Raw genomic sequence first — 15,165 nt, forward strand, 5'->3', positions numbered from 1 at the left:
AATAAAAAAAGAAGGAAGCGAACCGAGATAGTATGATGCGAAATTCAGAAAATCATTAAGGCGACAGAAATAATCCGCACTGATTTATCCGCTATTGATCGCGAGTTGATAATAAAAAAATATAAGCTGTCTAAAGGAAACATAAAAGAAAACTGTCGTTATTATATGTAAAATATCAATATTTTCATATTAATAACTTTTATATTAAAATAAAAAGTATATTTTGTACAGTAATTGTTGTATGCTGTTTTTAATCTCAAATATGACGAGACCGTTTACCTGTCAGACCCTTGTGCACCCTTCCCCCGGAAAAAATCCGGGATCCGCCCTTTACTGCATATCGGCACCACTACTTAACTCCGGACTTATTGGATTGATCAGGCGCTAAAGTATACGAAGAAGAATGTGTTGCATCTCATTGAATTTTTCACTCAAGCGTATCGAGAACACCAAGTAGTGGTACGTTATTTTCACATGCTAACTTCGCCGTTTTAATCTTAGCCAGCGTTGAGGCTCGCCTGCGGGGTGTTTCCCGAGAATACTTGGAATGATTATTTCATTGGACCCAGCAAGTATGGAAACTGTTCAAGCAGCCCTATGGGTGCACATTAAATTAGCTTTATATTTTTGGTCACCATACGTATTACGAGAAGGTCGTAGAGAACAGTTTTTTTCTGTAATCGTTTTCAAAGCTGGATCTTTATGGAGTCGATTTCCATTGAGGAATGATGATGGCTATTCACGAAAATCGCTCTTACGGTACTACAATAGCATCATTTAGCTACATGGGCTTTTATTTCAGCAGTTTCGTATTACAAAAACCAGTGGTGTCATGGTGCCGGAACGCCGTTCCGGCACTGGTTAAGAAACAATTATCATATAACACTTTTATCAATTTTGGTGCCTAAAAATTTCTCATGCATTCGTAAACAAATCAAAAATTTATTTAAAAATATGCAGACGTAACTTGAAAAAAAAACACTAAGAGTAATATTTCACTTGTAAAAAAGTTAAGGAAAGTGCGTTCTGGCACTGATAATTTTTCCATGTCGTCACTGGTGAAAACTAATGTTTTATCGATATAAAAAATAATCAAATTCCGAGGAATTGCTGCGTATCATTCAGCTTACCCGTAAGATCATTAGTATATGCGTCGATATATTCCCAATGTGTAGTTAGAGTAGAACAATAGAGTCTACATAATCTAATGATATATATTTCATGGAAATCACCTCAAGTGACTGGGCGGAACTAGAGGACCGAAAGACTTGTTGGGCCAGATCGATTTGGTTAGACTCGTTTTCTTGAATTGCGCAGCTTGGTTTTCATATCTTTATTCGAAATATTTTCTTCCTATCGCGCTACATCGATAGCTATGGGGTTACACATTGCGGCGAATTTTAACTACTGTAGCAATTAATCGTCAAATTCCGTTATAATTCGTCCTTTTCTGGGAAAAGTGATATTTTTTTATTTTTTCGTGGGTAATATTTAATAACGGGAATCTAGTAGTCTTTCGCCCTTTCCTAGGGACTAAAAGAAAGGAAAAAAAACGTCTTCGGTCAATCAACCCATCTGCTGTTTTCTTTCCGGAGAGGCTTGAGGCAGTGGAAGTTAAAAATGATAAAATGATGTGTCCTTTTTATCATTTGCCCAAATATGTTCCTCGTAACCGCTTTAAAATGTCGTTAAGGTGTTTGAACCAGTTATGGTGATGTAATAAAAAAAGTGTGGAAAATACCAAGGTTGTTATTCTTTCTTTGCGAAATGAACTTCCTCAAGTTCACTCGGCAGCAATTGAATACACCTTTCCCGCTTCATAGCTATACTGCCGTCATAATCGGATTTTGGGAAGAAATACTGGCTCGTTCACCAAATTGGTTTTAAAATCGAATGTGTTTTAGATTAAAAAGCAAAGAGACGTATTTTATCGTGTCTCGAGAATGATGCGAGCTATTCGCGGCGAACAATCAACGGCCTCAACCCATTCGTAGCTAAGTTGATGACGTCATGACCAGAGAGGAGGAAGGATTTTTTTTTCGTTTTTACTAATCTTTTATTTCCTATGAACGAACGCATTATGAATTATAGCTCTCCATTATTGGATGTGCTGTGCAACTCTAATGTGGGAACAACACTTTCCACTGTGGTAAGCTACTTGAAGGAACGCACCTGAGTATTCGTACGTACCTCAGTTTTCGGGCTCTCTGTTATGCAGATAAGAACTGGTGCGAAAATTTGTCGTCCAACGACTGGCTCAGAAGCACAGAGGCGGCGGCGTTCTATCGCAAACATGCTCATCCGTGCTTTTTTGTGGAGTGATAATATCCATGGTTGTCTCTCCCTCTCCCACATAAGTGATGTGTCTGCAATTTTTATTTGTTTACCTTCCACTTTTGTCATTTGGAATCGATGAATTTCTTTTTTCTTGCTAATGTTCACATTAAACCAGAATTCCATATTATTCTATGAAAACAAATTGATAAGAGTGATTTATATATTTTGAGGAAATATTTTATTTGATACGAATTTATTGATCAGCTTTATCTTCGAGGATCACATTTAAGGGACTTATTGCGGCCAATAGTGTTCACCGCTCGAAGAAGGAAGTTCTGGCGAAAATGTAAATCTATACCGTAAATTGCAAAATTTCAACCGAGGAATAATCATTTGCCTTGGCCGGGATTCGGAACCAGACCTCGGGAATTCTCTGAAAACAAATTGTTATATGCGATTTATATCTTTTTGGGAAATCCTGTATTAGATGCGAATTTATTACCTAGCTTTCTTCTTCGAGTGTTGCGTTCAAGGGATTTATTGCGGCTATAAGCCTTCTCCGCACGAAGAAGGAAGTTCTAGGTGCGATTGTAAATGTAAATTGCAAAATTTCCATCAAGGAATAATCATTTGCATTGGCCGGGATTCGTACCCGGACCCCCGGAATTCGCTTTCTTTGCTGAATTTTGTCCTGCCAAGAAGTGGTTGGACATTGAGCGCGAATTTGTCGTTTGAATCGACGCTAATAGAATAAGTCAGTCTTTAGACTATCCCACACTCTATTATTTACATATTAATGTTCTTCGTGTTACTTCTTAACTGAAGTATAAAAATAATAGATTTTGTGTAGTGAAAAAGGTATTTCTCAGGTGCTGAAAATGGGACCTGAGAGTGTCGTAGCGCGAAGTGTTGAGGAGAAATTAAAATCGTTAATGAACTCTTTTGACAGCCCTTACTAAATTCGTGGCTGAATTTTTGTGGCCCCTATTGAGTGAGGTACGATGAAACGTGTTTTTCATTTTATCGTACCTGAACATTTACTTCCTGCATCTATGAGTCCTCTGTCACCTTTACTAAGAGTGTAATACCAAATTATTTAGTGCTAACATACTTTTACCAACTTTTATTTCTTTCATCTGTAGCTTTCAAGTTTTCTGCTAGACACGAAACATTTCATTAAAGTCAATATCAGACTTGCTGCAGTTATTTATTTGAGAGAGGCCCAAATTTTTCCTTTTATCTCTACCCCAAGCTTGTTTTAATGGGCGATTGTTGGAGCTCGTCTCCAGTTAAACCATTGATGTATAATATTCACAAACTTGAAGCAGGAGGGGGGGGGCTAGGCCTCATGCTGTTTGCAGCAAGGTTCCCAGGTTCGGGTACTTGCTACACAGGTTTTTTTATGAGGGAAGTTCGAGAGACTGAACTCCGCATTGAACTCAGATGACGATTTATGATGGGTTTCCATCTGCGGAACACGAGCCAAAATCAGTGAAACGTCTGAGATTAAATCTTCATTGTGGGTGAAAAGTTGCTATGGCCTTATCACCACGCTTAAAGCTGTGAGGAAGGTCATTCGGACTTAGAAATTGTCAGGAATAGGTCATAAAACAACTAATGACCTCACCGGATTTATCAGTCTTCGAATCAGAGTTGGAAATTGTTAAAATACCCGACTGAACACTTTCAGATGAGCTTCTCAACATTGGAGAAATTGACAAGGAAATTCAATTATATGCGTTGTATATTTGATGAAAGACTCTGCTGAATACTCTGCTAAGTGAAGGTATCATTGGAAACATTTTCATATTTCGTCTCCCGTGAAGATTATTGCTTGTAAATTAACCTCTTAACTCAATATTCGTAGCCGTTATTTGTAAAAAAAAATAACATGTGACTGCGGTAATTCGACGTAATTAATTCGAACGCGAAGGAAGTCATCCCTAAAATCAATCCATCATTAATCAGAAATTTATCATTTCTCTGTTTTCTCTCATGCATTGCTAATAGCTCATTAAGTCATTGAATAAAGAAATCAGAACAGATCGATCTACGAATGTTATTTCAATATTGTGGCTGTCATTTCACAAGACTTTCGATTGTAATATAAATCACGCCAGAATAACACACGCTGTAAGATAAGTGCGTTCCGGAGGTAGTGAACTAACGAGGAACATTTTGAAATTATATACCAAGTTTAGTCATGGTCGTTAAGTATTTACGAGTCTCTCTTCGTCCAATTTTCTCGTTTTCTGGTCAACTACTATAGCGTAAGCTGCTGTGTATTTGTTGAAAAACGCGTGAAATTGAATTGAACGATGTCCCCTTGTGTATAGATGTTCATTCTACCTTTAGTTCAAATTTACTTTACCTCACCACCCTTATCTTGTCGGTGGCCGCGGATTTTTGTTCTCCTTGGTCAATTTTTCATTCCCTTAAGTAATGTGACAAACTTTTCTCTGCTAATCCTTTTGTTGCTATTTTCTCCGAAAGAGATCAATAATCCGAAAATAAAACGGAGCAGATCGCGTCGTTAGTGGTGATTGCAATGGCGGATGAAGGTCTGCGTTGTATTACGGAAGGACTGCAGTCATTTTCGGTGCCCCATGGGGTTGTTCTCGAAAGTGATTGGAGTTATTCCAAATGTTTTCATCGCGATTGTCTAGTTAAGAGAGGTTGAAATGGTATTTTTTCTGTTTAAAAACTTCATTCCGACGACTCATTACGAGGGCTCATATCGTCGTCCGAATAAAAACTTCAAGTAAAACTAATTCAATTTGAATTTACAACCACTCAGAATTCTTAAAAAAATGAATGAAAATATTTAATCCTACTTTAAAATGAAAATATTTGATCCGAATATTAGTATTCGGATGAGTATTAAATTTAATGGAGATTAAGTTTTCAATCGAAATGAACTGCATGAAAACAAACGTTATCGTCGTAGTCGGGCAATCAAATCATCTTGTGATTAGACCATCTTGTGATCATGAATTTCGTCATTTCAATTTCGGTCGCTCGCAAGGGTAGCCGGAAAGCGCTTTCTTTATACTTACCTTGTGAATGTGAGTCGATCAATACATTAGCAAAAATATTTATAAAATTGATTGTAGTGCCCCAAAGTTTGTGGAACTCCATTATTAACACCAAAAGTGTTCGAACTTTGCTCAATTCCACTCAAAATTAATAATTATTAATAAAACAGTAAGCATGCTTCTCTGACCTGCAGCAATATCAACACTGAAAAATATTTCAAGAAACCTTCATAGGTTGGTAGCGGAGGACAATGAATCATTATTTTTTTTTAAATTTTCAATCAATTTTTTGAGTGGGATTTTGCAAAGTACTATTCGGTGATAAGACTTCTATTTACGAGGTTTGGCTAACATGGAAAAAAGAGCATTTGTGTATTTTTCACTCAGTTAATGCAACACAGATGGTTTCTAATAAAAAACACACTTTTTATGCTGGTATTACCTATTCTGATTTAGTCAATTATAATGGTATGCTATTACGCATGATTGTGAATTGTGATGTCACGCCCAGGATTCGTGGCGGGACATCCATTGTTCGAATAAACGCCTATTTTTTTAGAGCTACTCAGGGTGTGATTTTTGGATCAATATTTTGCCTTTGCGATGTAGTAGCCAGCCCTGTATTATCCTAGGAAATTCACACGACAACGGCCCACGGACAGGTAACTTCAGCAGTGGCATAACTATGAATATTCTTTCGGGGCATGGGATGTCCTGGGGTGGCGACGCCCCCCCCCCCTCCAGGCAACGGTAAAATAAAAAAATTACATGCCTGGGAATACATTTTGCATCATTTTTGCTCTAAAAATTTAACTTCAAGCAGATGCAGTTATTAAATTTCAATACTAGGCAATAGTTTTAAGTAAAATTTTTATTTCTCTGAGGCTTTGGGGGGGATATATCCCCTCATCCCCCCTCCCCCATGGTTACGCCACTGCTCTTCAGTCATCCGTTGCATTATGACGCAGGAGTGACTAAAAACATTGATAAAGAACTGGTGACGAATATACGTTTCAATCGCGCTCTTATGTAATCCATTAAATTCCCAGGTTATCGTTACAATTTTTCCATTGACTAATTTTTTTTATATTATTACCATTTCAGTATTTTAAGGACAGTAGCACTGACTGGAAACACGCCATTCATTTTTTGGTAATCTTGTGCTAATACGTCAGTTACATTCGCGTGGAACCGCATGGAATCTTTTGAATTTTTTCATCGTATTTCTGTCTACAATAAAACTGGAAACATTCCTTTTATAATGAATTTTGAATATAATTAAAAAACTAAGTTATCGTTCAGCCCATAATTCTTAGAAAATATTTTTTGGAAAATAACTCAGGGAAGGGACAATTTTTCTAAGTTAGTTATGTCATCAAAGATCGTGTGCGGTACCCCGTTGGCTCGCTGGAAACGCTGATTGGTGCCCATGGTGACGGAAGTCATACGCACCAGCCGTGAAATATCTAGGGGTATATTTTTGGTTTTCGCCACCGATAACAACCACTTCGACCTCTGTCCCTAATGCAGTGTACATGTTACGTAGCACAAGCTTTTTTTCCTCACTTTCACAATTTTTGCATTCACCCCATTCTTTATATCTATTCACTTTTGTAGCGGAAATACATCACTCCATAGTTATAATCAGCATCCAGTATAAAGTTAATTTAAAATATAATAAATATTTAAAACTTGACATACATATTGTTACTAAGTTTGTTGGGTACTATTTGGAACAGCATATATCCTGACGGTGGCAATCTACCATGGTATATGGATACCTACTACTACGTAACGAGCTTTGGGTCACAAATGCTCGAGAGGCGGTATAGCAAATACAAATAAAAAAGGAAAAAGACGTCTGTTTTCAATGGTTTCTCCTTTTCCGTTGAAATATATGATAATAATAATCTTCACCTAGTGAACATCCGCCCTATACTGATGCAGTTTGGCCATTGACCTCTTATTGCTCTATTATTATCACTTTTCGAGCACAGTTTCTTTTGCTATAAGATTGCATTTTTAATATTTGAAAAATAGGCAAAAATATCACAACTATTCAGCACCAATGGTTTTGCCTCGAAATCGGAGCGCACCGTGATTGAGACACTTGTCGAGAAAGGATTTTTGCGTTACAAATCACGAAAAAAAACTCGATATTCTAATCCTTTTTGGTTGCACTTAAAAATTTAATGCATAATTTAACATTTCCACAGAATTAATTTTCACTAAACACGCAACGAGGCCTTTTTTCTGACCTGATAACAGTCAAACCAATTGTCCATTGTTGGCGAAGTCTTTTTCCCTGGCTCAAATTACTTCGACAATCGTGTATAGTTTTGACTAGCCCTCAATACAACACGTGGCCTGGAGAAAACTACGTGGGCGATCATTTCCACTCCTTTCACTCTCGTCTCCCTATTTGTTGTAATTGTGCGGCACGAAGGGCATCTTCACCACCGTCGCTTCCACGGGCTTCTTCCTCACCATTAAGGTCAGCTTGGTGCCCACCTTTGCGTACTCCGATTTGACGTAGGCCATGGCCACGTTGCAGCCGAGGGTTGGAGAGGGACACCCGCTGGTGACGTGTCCTATCTTTTCCCCCTCGTTGCCCAGCACCTCGGTGCCGTGCCGCGCCGGGGGGCCCTCCGACTTGACCCCCACCCTCTTGCGCGGAACCCCGCCCTTGATCTGCGAGACGATGATCCCGGCTCCCGGGAAACCCTGCTCCTCCCTCCGCCTCTTGCGAACCAACCACGCGAGGGACGCCTCCACCGGCGTCGTGCTCTCGTCCATGTCGTTGCCGTAGAGACACAGCCCCGCCTCCAGCCTCAGCGAATCCCTGGCGCCTAGACCGGCTAGCTTCACGTTCCCGTTCCTAGACGCCAATAGCGCCTCCGCTATGACCCGGGCGCCCTCCGCGGGTGCCGATATCTCCACGCCATCCTCGCCGGTGTAGCCGAGCCGGGAGACGCGACAGCCCGGAACGCCCGCGACCTTGGCTTCGGTGGAAGTCATGAAGGTCAATTTGCTGACTTCCACGTCCATTAAGGGGCCGAGGACGCGCGGGCTCTCGGGTCCCTGCAATGCCAGCAATGCCCTATCATCTCCTGCCATCTCGACGTTCACGTCCAATTTCCCTCTTGTCTTTCCCAAAGTTTCGTCGAAAAGATTTTTAACGGCTTCCCTCCTCGAGGCGTTTGACACGATAAATAAGTAGGTTCCAGAAGTGTTCGTGATGATTAAATCGTCAATTATCCCTCCGCTGTTGTTGGTGAGAACACTTAGTTGCGCCTGGTTGAGCCCGAGGCCTTGGATGTCCGCCGTGGTGAGGCTCTCGATGAAAGACACGCGGTCCTTACCGTAAATCTTTGTCTGGGCCATGTGGGACACGTCGAACAGGCTGCAGCACGTGCGGGTGTGTACGTGGGACGCCGCTATGCCGTGGGATCCGTATTGGACAGGTAGGAGGTAACCCGCGAAGTCCACCATTTTCCCGCCATGCTCCACATGGAAGTCGTGAAGGCAGGTCTTCTTGCTGGAAGCGGCGTTCGATGCAGATCGTATGATAAGATGTCCTTGCTTCGATACCCATCGCGCCAGCGCTGGATATGTCATCACTGCAAGAGAGCAAAGACCCCCTTAATTATTAAGATTATCTCCATTGAATACCATTCAGACGTGATTTCGGTGTATAAAAGGGGCGGAAGGAAATCTTAAGGTTACTTTCTGAATAAATGTGTGATACAATCGAGTTATCTCCAATGAAAACCAGTCTCATACTAGTGCATGTTTCCTTCTTACGGCTTATCACGTTATGTGTTACGGTAGGTGGTGCATATAATGATCACCCGTACAGAAAACTAATGGATACTATAATAGAATAATTTTCCAATCACGTCATATTGCGAGCGAATTTACCCCATCAACGAGTTGCTTTCCACACGTATAGTACTATATCTGCCTGTTGTTTCTCTTAACAAAACGAAAATGAACTCAAATTCGATCTCCAAAAATGCTTTAACAACTAAGTTTCACTCTAATGGATTATAAACGAATTTTTTATCTATGCCCTCGATCCGTTGTGAGAAATTTAGGAGGGGGTATATTTTGGGGGTCATATCAGAGGTTAAAAAATTCCGCGGGGGAGTTGAACCCCACGACCCTATCCCTTCCCTCGCTGGCCAAGATCTTGGTTCGATCGTAGACGGAATAGTTTTACTAATATTGTTTGTTGTTGACAGTGTTCATTCACCTAATAGTATGAGTAGGCCCGGAACTAGGGCGGGGCAGAGGGGGCGCGTGCCTCCGGCAGCCGATATAAGGGGGCGACAAAATATGAAAAGTTTACTAAAATAGTCATTTCATTTTTAAAATTGAATTATTTAACAATTATTATTAATTTATAAATTATTAAACAATTTTTTTCTTCATAGCAAACATACGGTGTGTATTTTCAAACGCAGCATTTCAAAAAATACCTTACGGATGTATTATATTTTATTGGTGGGGAGGGGGAAGGAGTGGGCGACGGGGGACGGCAAACTGATCTTTGCCCCCCGACATAACTCCTAGTTCGGCCCTGGGGATTAGAATAACTGCTGACAACAGAACTCACTCTTACATGAAACGTATCCGGGGCCGTCTACAACAGGGATGAACGCCCTGGAGCCCGGGAAATGCGGGTCCTTCTCATACCCAAAGATCCCCTCAATGTATGACACCATTCCCCAAGATTTTAATAAGTAAGAAGACCCGTCTGGGCTACGGCCTCTAAATTCAGTGAGCCAGAACGTATTTTTCCCCATTTTCTTATGCCAGTGAATCTTTTGTCGGCGGACATATACTAAATAATATACTAAAATATTACACCGACCCTGTGGCTTAACTATGGGGGATGAAGGGGATAGATCCCCCCTAAAGCCTCAGAGAAATAAAAAAAATATTTAAAACAATTGTCTGGTTCTGACATATAATATCTGCATCTGCTTAAAATTAAAAATAATTTATTAATATCATGGCACTGACGACGAGTCACTGAATACCGATCGGTGACTAAGAAGTCACGGAGGGTGCGCGTGCCCTGCGACAGCGAACGGCCCCTTCCCCCTCCCCCCGTACGTACTCCGTTGCCTGGGGGGGTCCCCCCCCCCCTTTCTCCCCAAGGCATGTTCCTAGTTACGCCAAAACCCTGACCCATGTGAACCTCCTCATTGCTGATGTCGGGCTGAATGTAGTACTCTAACACTCATCTCTACCGTTGCGGTAGCATCATATATTAATAATGGTAATTTACTTTCTGTCTGCAAAATCGAATCTTCATCGAAAACCATCTATAATACCTTTTTCCAGTTATATAAACAAATTTATGATTAGAAACACTCGCAATACATCAGCGAACCTTCGCTGAGAGAATATTAAGTGGTAGATAGTTGTCAATGCATAAGGTTGGGAATGCAATCAAGGCCGTATACAGAAAAAAAATTTCGGAGGGGGTGTAAGAGCGGGGGTACATTTCGGGGTTTCTTTTGAAGTGGAAACACGTCATTATCTACGGTGCAATTCGGGGTGTGGACTTAAACGCCCCACACCACCTTCCCGCTCGCTGAGGCTTGGAATGCAATGTGTACAAAGTGACAAAGATAAGAAAAGCAACTATTTCTTCTCTAATCACCTCTCGAGGGAGAACAACACAAGATCAACTCATACACATGGCCAACGACAAGGAATAACTCTCGATCTATCTTCTTCTACCGGAGAACTGAACTTTAATGTCATGGAAAATTAACGTTTTATATCACCGCCACGTAAAAGCCTATACAGATCATTATAACCCGAATTAATTATCAAATTATGCTTTCGTCAAAAAATGTTATTCGTAATACTGTTTTCCTTCGGCTGTGAATTTTTACTCTACGGAAATATATCATTCATTCTAAAATATCAACAAATTCAATCATGCGTAGGACAATGAATTGAACCAGAATGTATCGTCTCAACTACAAGGACATTTGAAGGGTACTCACTTATTTTTGTCGCTCCGAAAGTCATTGCGATCACTTTGCTCCAGCTGCCAATAAACTCTTTGACTGATTTCGGGTCCTGCTCACATATCTCTCTCGAAGCGCTTCTGCCTTGAGTCAGTTTGGAAATGAGAACTCAACTTGCAGCTTTCCTTATCTATGCATGGGTCAACCACGAAAGGGCATTATGTTTACGTCAACTTCAATCAAGTGTTGCCAGTTTGACCCCAGCCGAAGCCGGTGAATATGGTGTTACGTAAGACGTCCTCAACAGCTCGAATCGTCTGGGTTGAATTTAACGGAGCGCGATGTTTGGGAATGCGCCAAAATATTCACGAATCCTGTATTCCGCTCACTTAATGGAATGGTTACTCTCGGTTTAACACCGCGATTCATTCCAGTTTGGGCAGCGATTCATCCCATTACCTTCCAAGCAATTATGAAAATGAGAATGTTTACCCATGAATCGGGAAAAGGGGCCAGGGTGCTAGTGGTTATTCACGGCATCCATCCTGCCTGTTACTACATGAATGGAAATATAAAATCATCTTTATCCTTCGGGTTGGTCATGATGTATACCCCATCTGTGGCTTGCATTTCAAGTTTTTATTATCGCGTTGGCTTATCCACTTCACGTCCCTCCGCCATCAAGTCTGAGGGTCGCAGTTGCGCCCGCATCTGAAGTAAACCCAGCTGTTTCTGTTGATAAAGATTTTTTTTGCCCGCTACTGAATAATAATAAGCCTCTGTAGTGAGTTCCAATTGAAGTTGAATAAATGGCCCTATTTTTGGCTCCTATATCCGGTTTTTCTCGGGAAATTGTTTGCGGTAGCTTAATTTTAGTTGCAAAATAAAGCGATTGAAATTTTTTCGACTGTGGAATTAAAATTATCCCCCCGTGCATCAAATTACAACCAATTACGTGACTCCCCATACAGGAGGGAGTTCTCTCTTCCAGAGTTAATTGAAAACAAATGAATCGCGCTAGCTCAGGGGCGGGCTAAGACAGTTGTTTTTTGGGAGGACAGTTCATTATTTACCGCGGCGTCTTAGTGGTATGCGATACCTACTGCGAATCGTAGCTGCGAAAATGCGTCTTGAGTTTTGATGTGCATTGACTACGGCTTTTTTGGAATTCATCAATATTTTTAAACGCTATTTGTTTATCTGGTTAAATAAAAATTTAACTTCGAGTCCACATAGAAAATTACCATCTTTTTAGTACCTATTTCCAGAAATTACGGGGGATGGGTGACGGCCGCACCCCTCTCTGGCTGCGCCAGCTTGTAGGTGTATCGTAGTAGTAGTATTTGGATTTAGGGTGCGTCGACGGCAAGGTCATTTTGCACCACTGTAGGTGTATCGCTCGTAGCGAAAGTTATAGAGAGTGTGGCGGCTCCTAAAAAGCATCCAATCGCAGTGAACAATGCGGAATGCTGTAGTAAAAATTTTCAATCATCTTTTCCGCGTGCTAGTCATTGAAGAGCTTCGTGAAATGAAGGATTATCCCTCAAATTATGTATACGAGATACTAAATGATTGAAACGGATTTTCAGCGACAGAAGCGAAACATTTGCAACTGCTCAATGTAACGATGGTGTACCTAGGAATACGCTTTTGGGGGATGGGGCGCCCCCAGAGCAAAACCCCGAGCGAACGGGGTCCGGGGAAAATTTTTGAAATATGATTGGAAATACATTTCGCATTATTTTGGCACTTCAAATTTGGGTTTCATTCGTAATTCCGCGGGAGTTCATCGCAACAGGGAAACATTAGTATACTAAAAAATACGCTTCTCATTCTCTGAGGCTTTGGGGGTATCAACCCCCTCCATTCTTATGCCACGGGCTAATAAACTCCATTGCATTAGATACTTCCGTAATCACAAATCTCGCTAAAAATATTGGTATCAAAGAAATTGGTACCGACAAAAAAAAACTGGAAATGTGGCTCTTAGTTCAATTAGGGACTGTCGTTTTACTAATGGGATCTTCAATCAATACAATCTTTATTTGACGTACTTCCTTATCCTTATAAATATTTTATGTGAATAAAATTCTACCAAGTAACCGAGTTATCTGCGTGGTTGAATCCTTGTAAAATGAACAAAATTCTGGACCTAGTACATGTCAGTTTATGAATACTGCATCATGAAAAAGTTAATGTTTGTTTGACGAAGATCGGTGATCAAGGTATTTAATGTTGTTGTTCATGTATTCATTAATGTCACACATGTGAAGCCATAATCATTGGTTATACTGAACAGGGGCGCGGCTAGGAATTAAGGCTAGGGGGGTTTTAGGCACAACTAATACTGGGGAGTTAGGGGGTATGGAATACCCGCCAGGGGAAGCTGGAGGTGCGGTGCCCTCTCCCAGAAAAAAATTTAAGATAAATGGTGAGTTTTACGGCCTTCTGAGGGATATTTAATTAATATTAACTCTATTTTATAAGTCATATTAATCTCATTAAGTAAAATGGATTAAACTTAAAAATTTCTCTTAGCTCTGGGGGTTTATCCCCCAAAACCCCCCCTCGCTGCGCCACTGATGCTGAAAGCATTACGATTCTGGCATATGCAGCCACCACGGAGACGGGAAATTCCAACAATTTTGAGCCTGCGGGCTGTTATAAAAGAAACACGCATGATAGGTATATGTGAAACACGATTCGTCAGCGAGGTCATTGAACTATCCAAATCCTCCCGTCTAGCGTCCACGTAAATATTAATATATCTTTTCCAAGGTCACTCCAAGGCACGTATGCAATGGGATTTTCCGTATCCTGTTCATTTTTTTTTGTTTTTGACCGATCCGGAGATGATGGTTTCTTTAAGGCGATGAAGTGCAAGTGCCTCTCTTATTAAAAATTAAATGTAAATACATGGATAGATTTTGGAATTATTGTAAACGGAAGTTTGGAGTCTACGAAGACCTCTTAGATCGCGGCCATTATTTCTCCATTAATTTTAACATCCCCTTTTTTTCATAAAATAACATTCGTGCTTGATGAAAATTTGGAAGAACTCGCCTTCTATGTCCTTTTTTTGTTTCGATTTGTTTAACAAAATTTATCATCGATTAATTTTAATCTCAATTCAGTGTATTCGCTAAAATCGTTACCCGTGTAAGTTCAGTGATTAGACCTTCCTAAGGAATGTCAGCATTGAGATTTGCTAATTTCTTTAGCTTGAAGACGTGGGACCCGGTCCAGCTTTTTAAAAATATTTTTTCATATGATGTCGGAGTCTGAGTGGTTACACTGTGAAAAACAACTTTTATTGCCATACGTCGTATGTCAAAGAGCTTTTTCATCGTAAAATGCTGATTCCCCCAGATCCTATCTTGTGGTGTAGAGGAGTAACGGATTGGGTTTCCTTTCTTAATTACCATATCCTCTAAAATGTAGAGTCACATTCCCTCATAATTGTGTACTGACTTTTTAAAAATATTAACGATACCTTTGTTTATGCATAGAACTCCAAAGCATAGTCTGACGCCTATAATTCCGTATAGGGTTGATGGTTTTTCTAGTAAATATCAATTGCTAATTAAATGCCGAATTTACAGTGTTTTTTTCGTGATATGTTCCAACGGTAATCAGTATTATAATCATTAATTCCTAAAAATAGTAACGTGACTTGCTGCTGGGTTGCTATTTAGTGCGGATGATCGTAAGTTGGGTTCCACAGCAATAGAGCAATGAAGATATGACTTCACGCTCGTAACTAATTAATGTTGTCGTAAGGCGCCGCGGGAAAACTGCCGTATCCGCGAGATTACATCGCGCGTACTACAAGATGGCTCGACTAAATCGGAAATGTCTTCATT

The 15,165-nt window shown here is 40.4% G+C and overlaps 1 protein-coding gene across 1 annotated transcript; it reads right to left on the minus strand.

Moving 5' to 3' along the window:
- Window positions 1-7,480: 7,480 nt before the first annotated feature.
- On the minus strand, window positions 7,481-11,604 carry LOC124157215 (aminomethyltransferase, mitochondrial). The gene is made up of 2 exons (XM_046531765.1): window positions 11,339-11,604; window positions 7,481-8,932 (listed from the first exon to the last, which is right to left on the minus strand). The coding sequence occupies exons 1-2, from the start codon at window positions 11,361-11,363 to the stop codon at window positions 7,731-7,733; spliced, it is 1,227 nt and encodes a 408-aa protein (XP_046387721.1). The 5' UTR covers window positions 11,364-11,604; the 3' UTR covers window positions 7,481-7,730.
- Window positions 11,605-15,165: the final 3,561 nt, after the last annotated feature.

This window comes from Ischnura elegans, chromosome 4, assembly GCF_921293095.1.
Source record: "Ischnura elegans chromosome 4, ioIscEleg1.1, whole genome shotgun sequence".
Taxonomy (NCBI): Eukaryota; Metazoa; Arthropoda; class Insecta; order Odonata; family Coenagrionidae; genus Ischnura; species Ischnura elegans.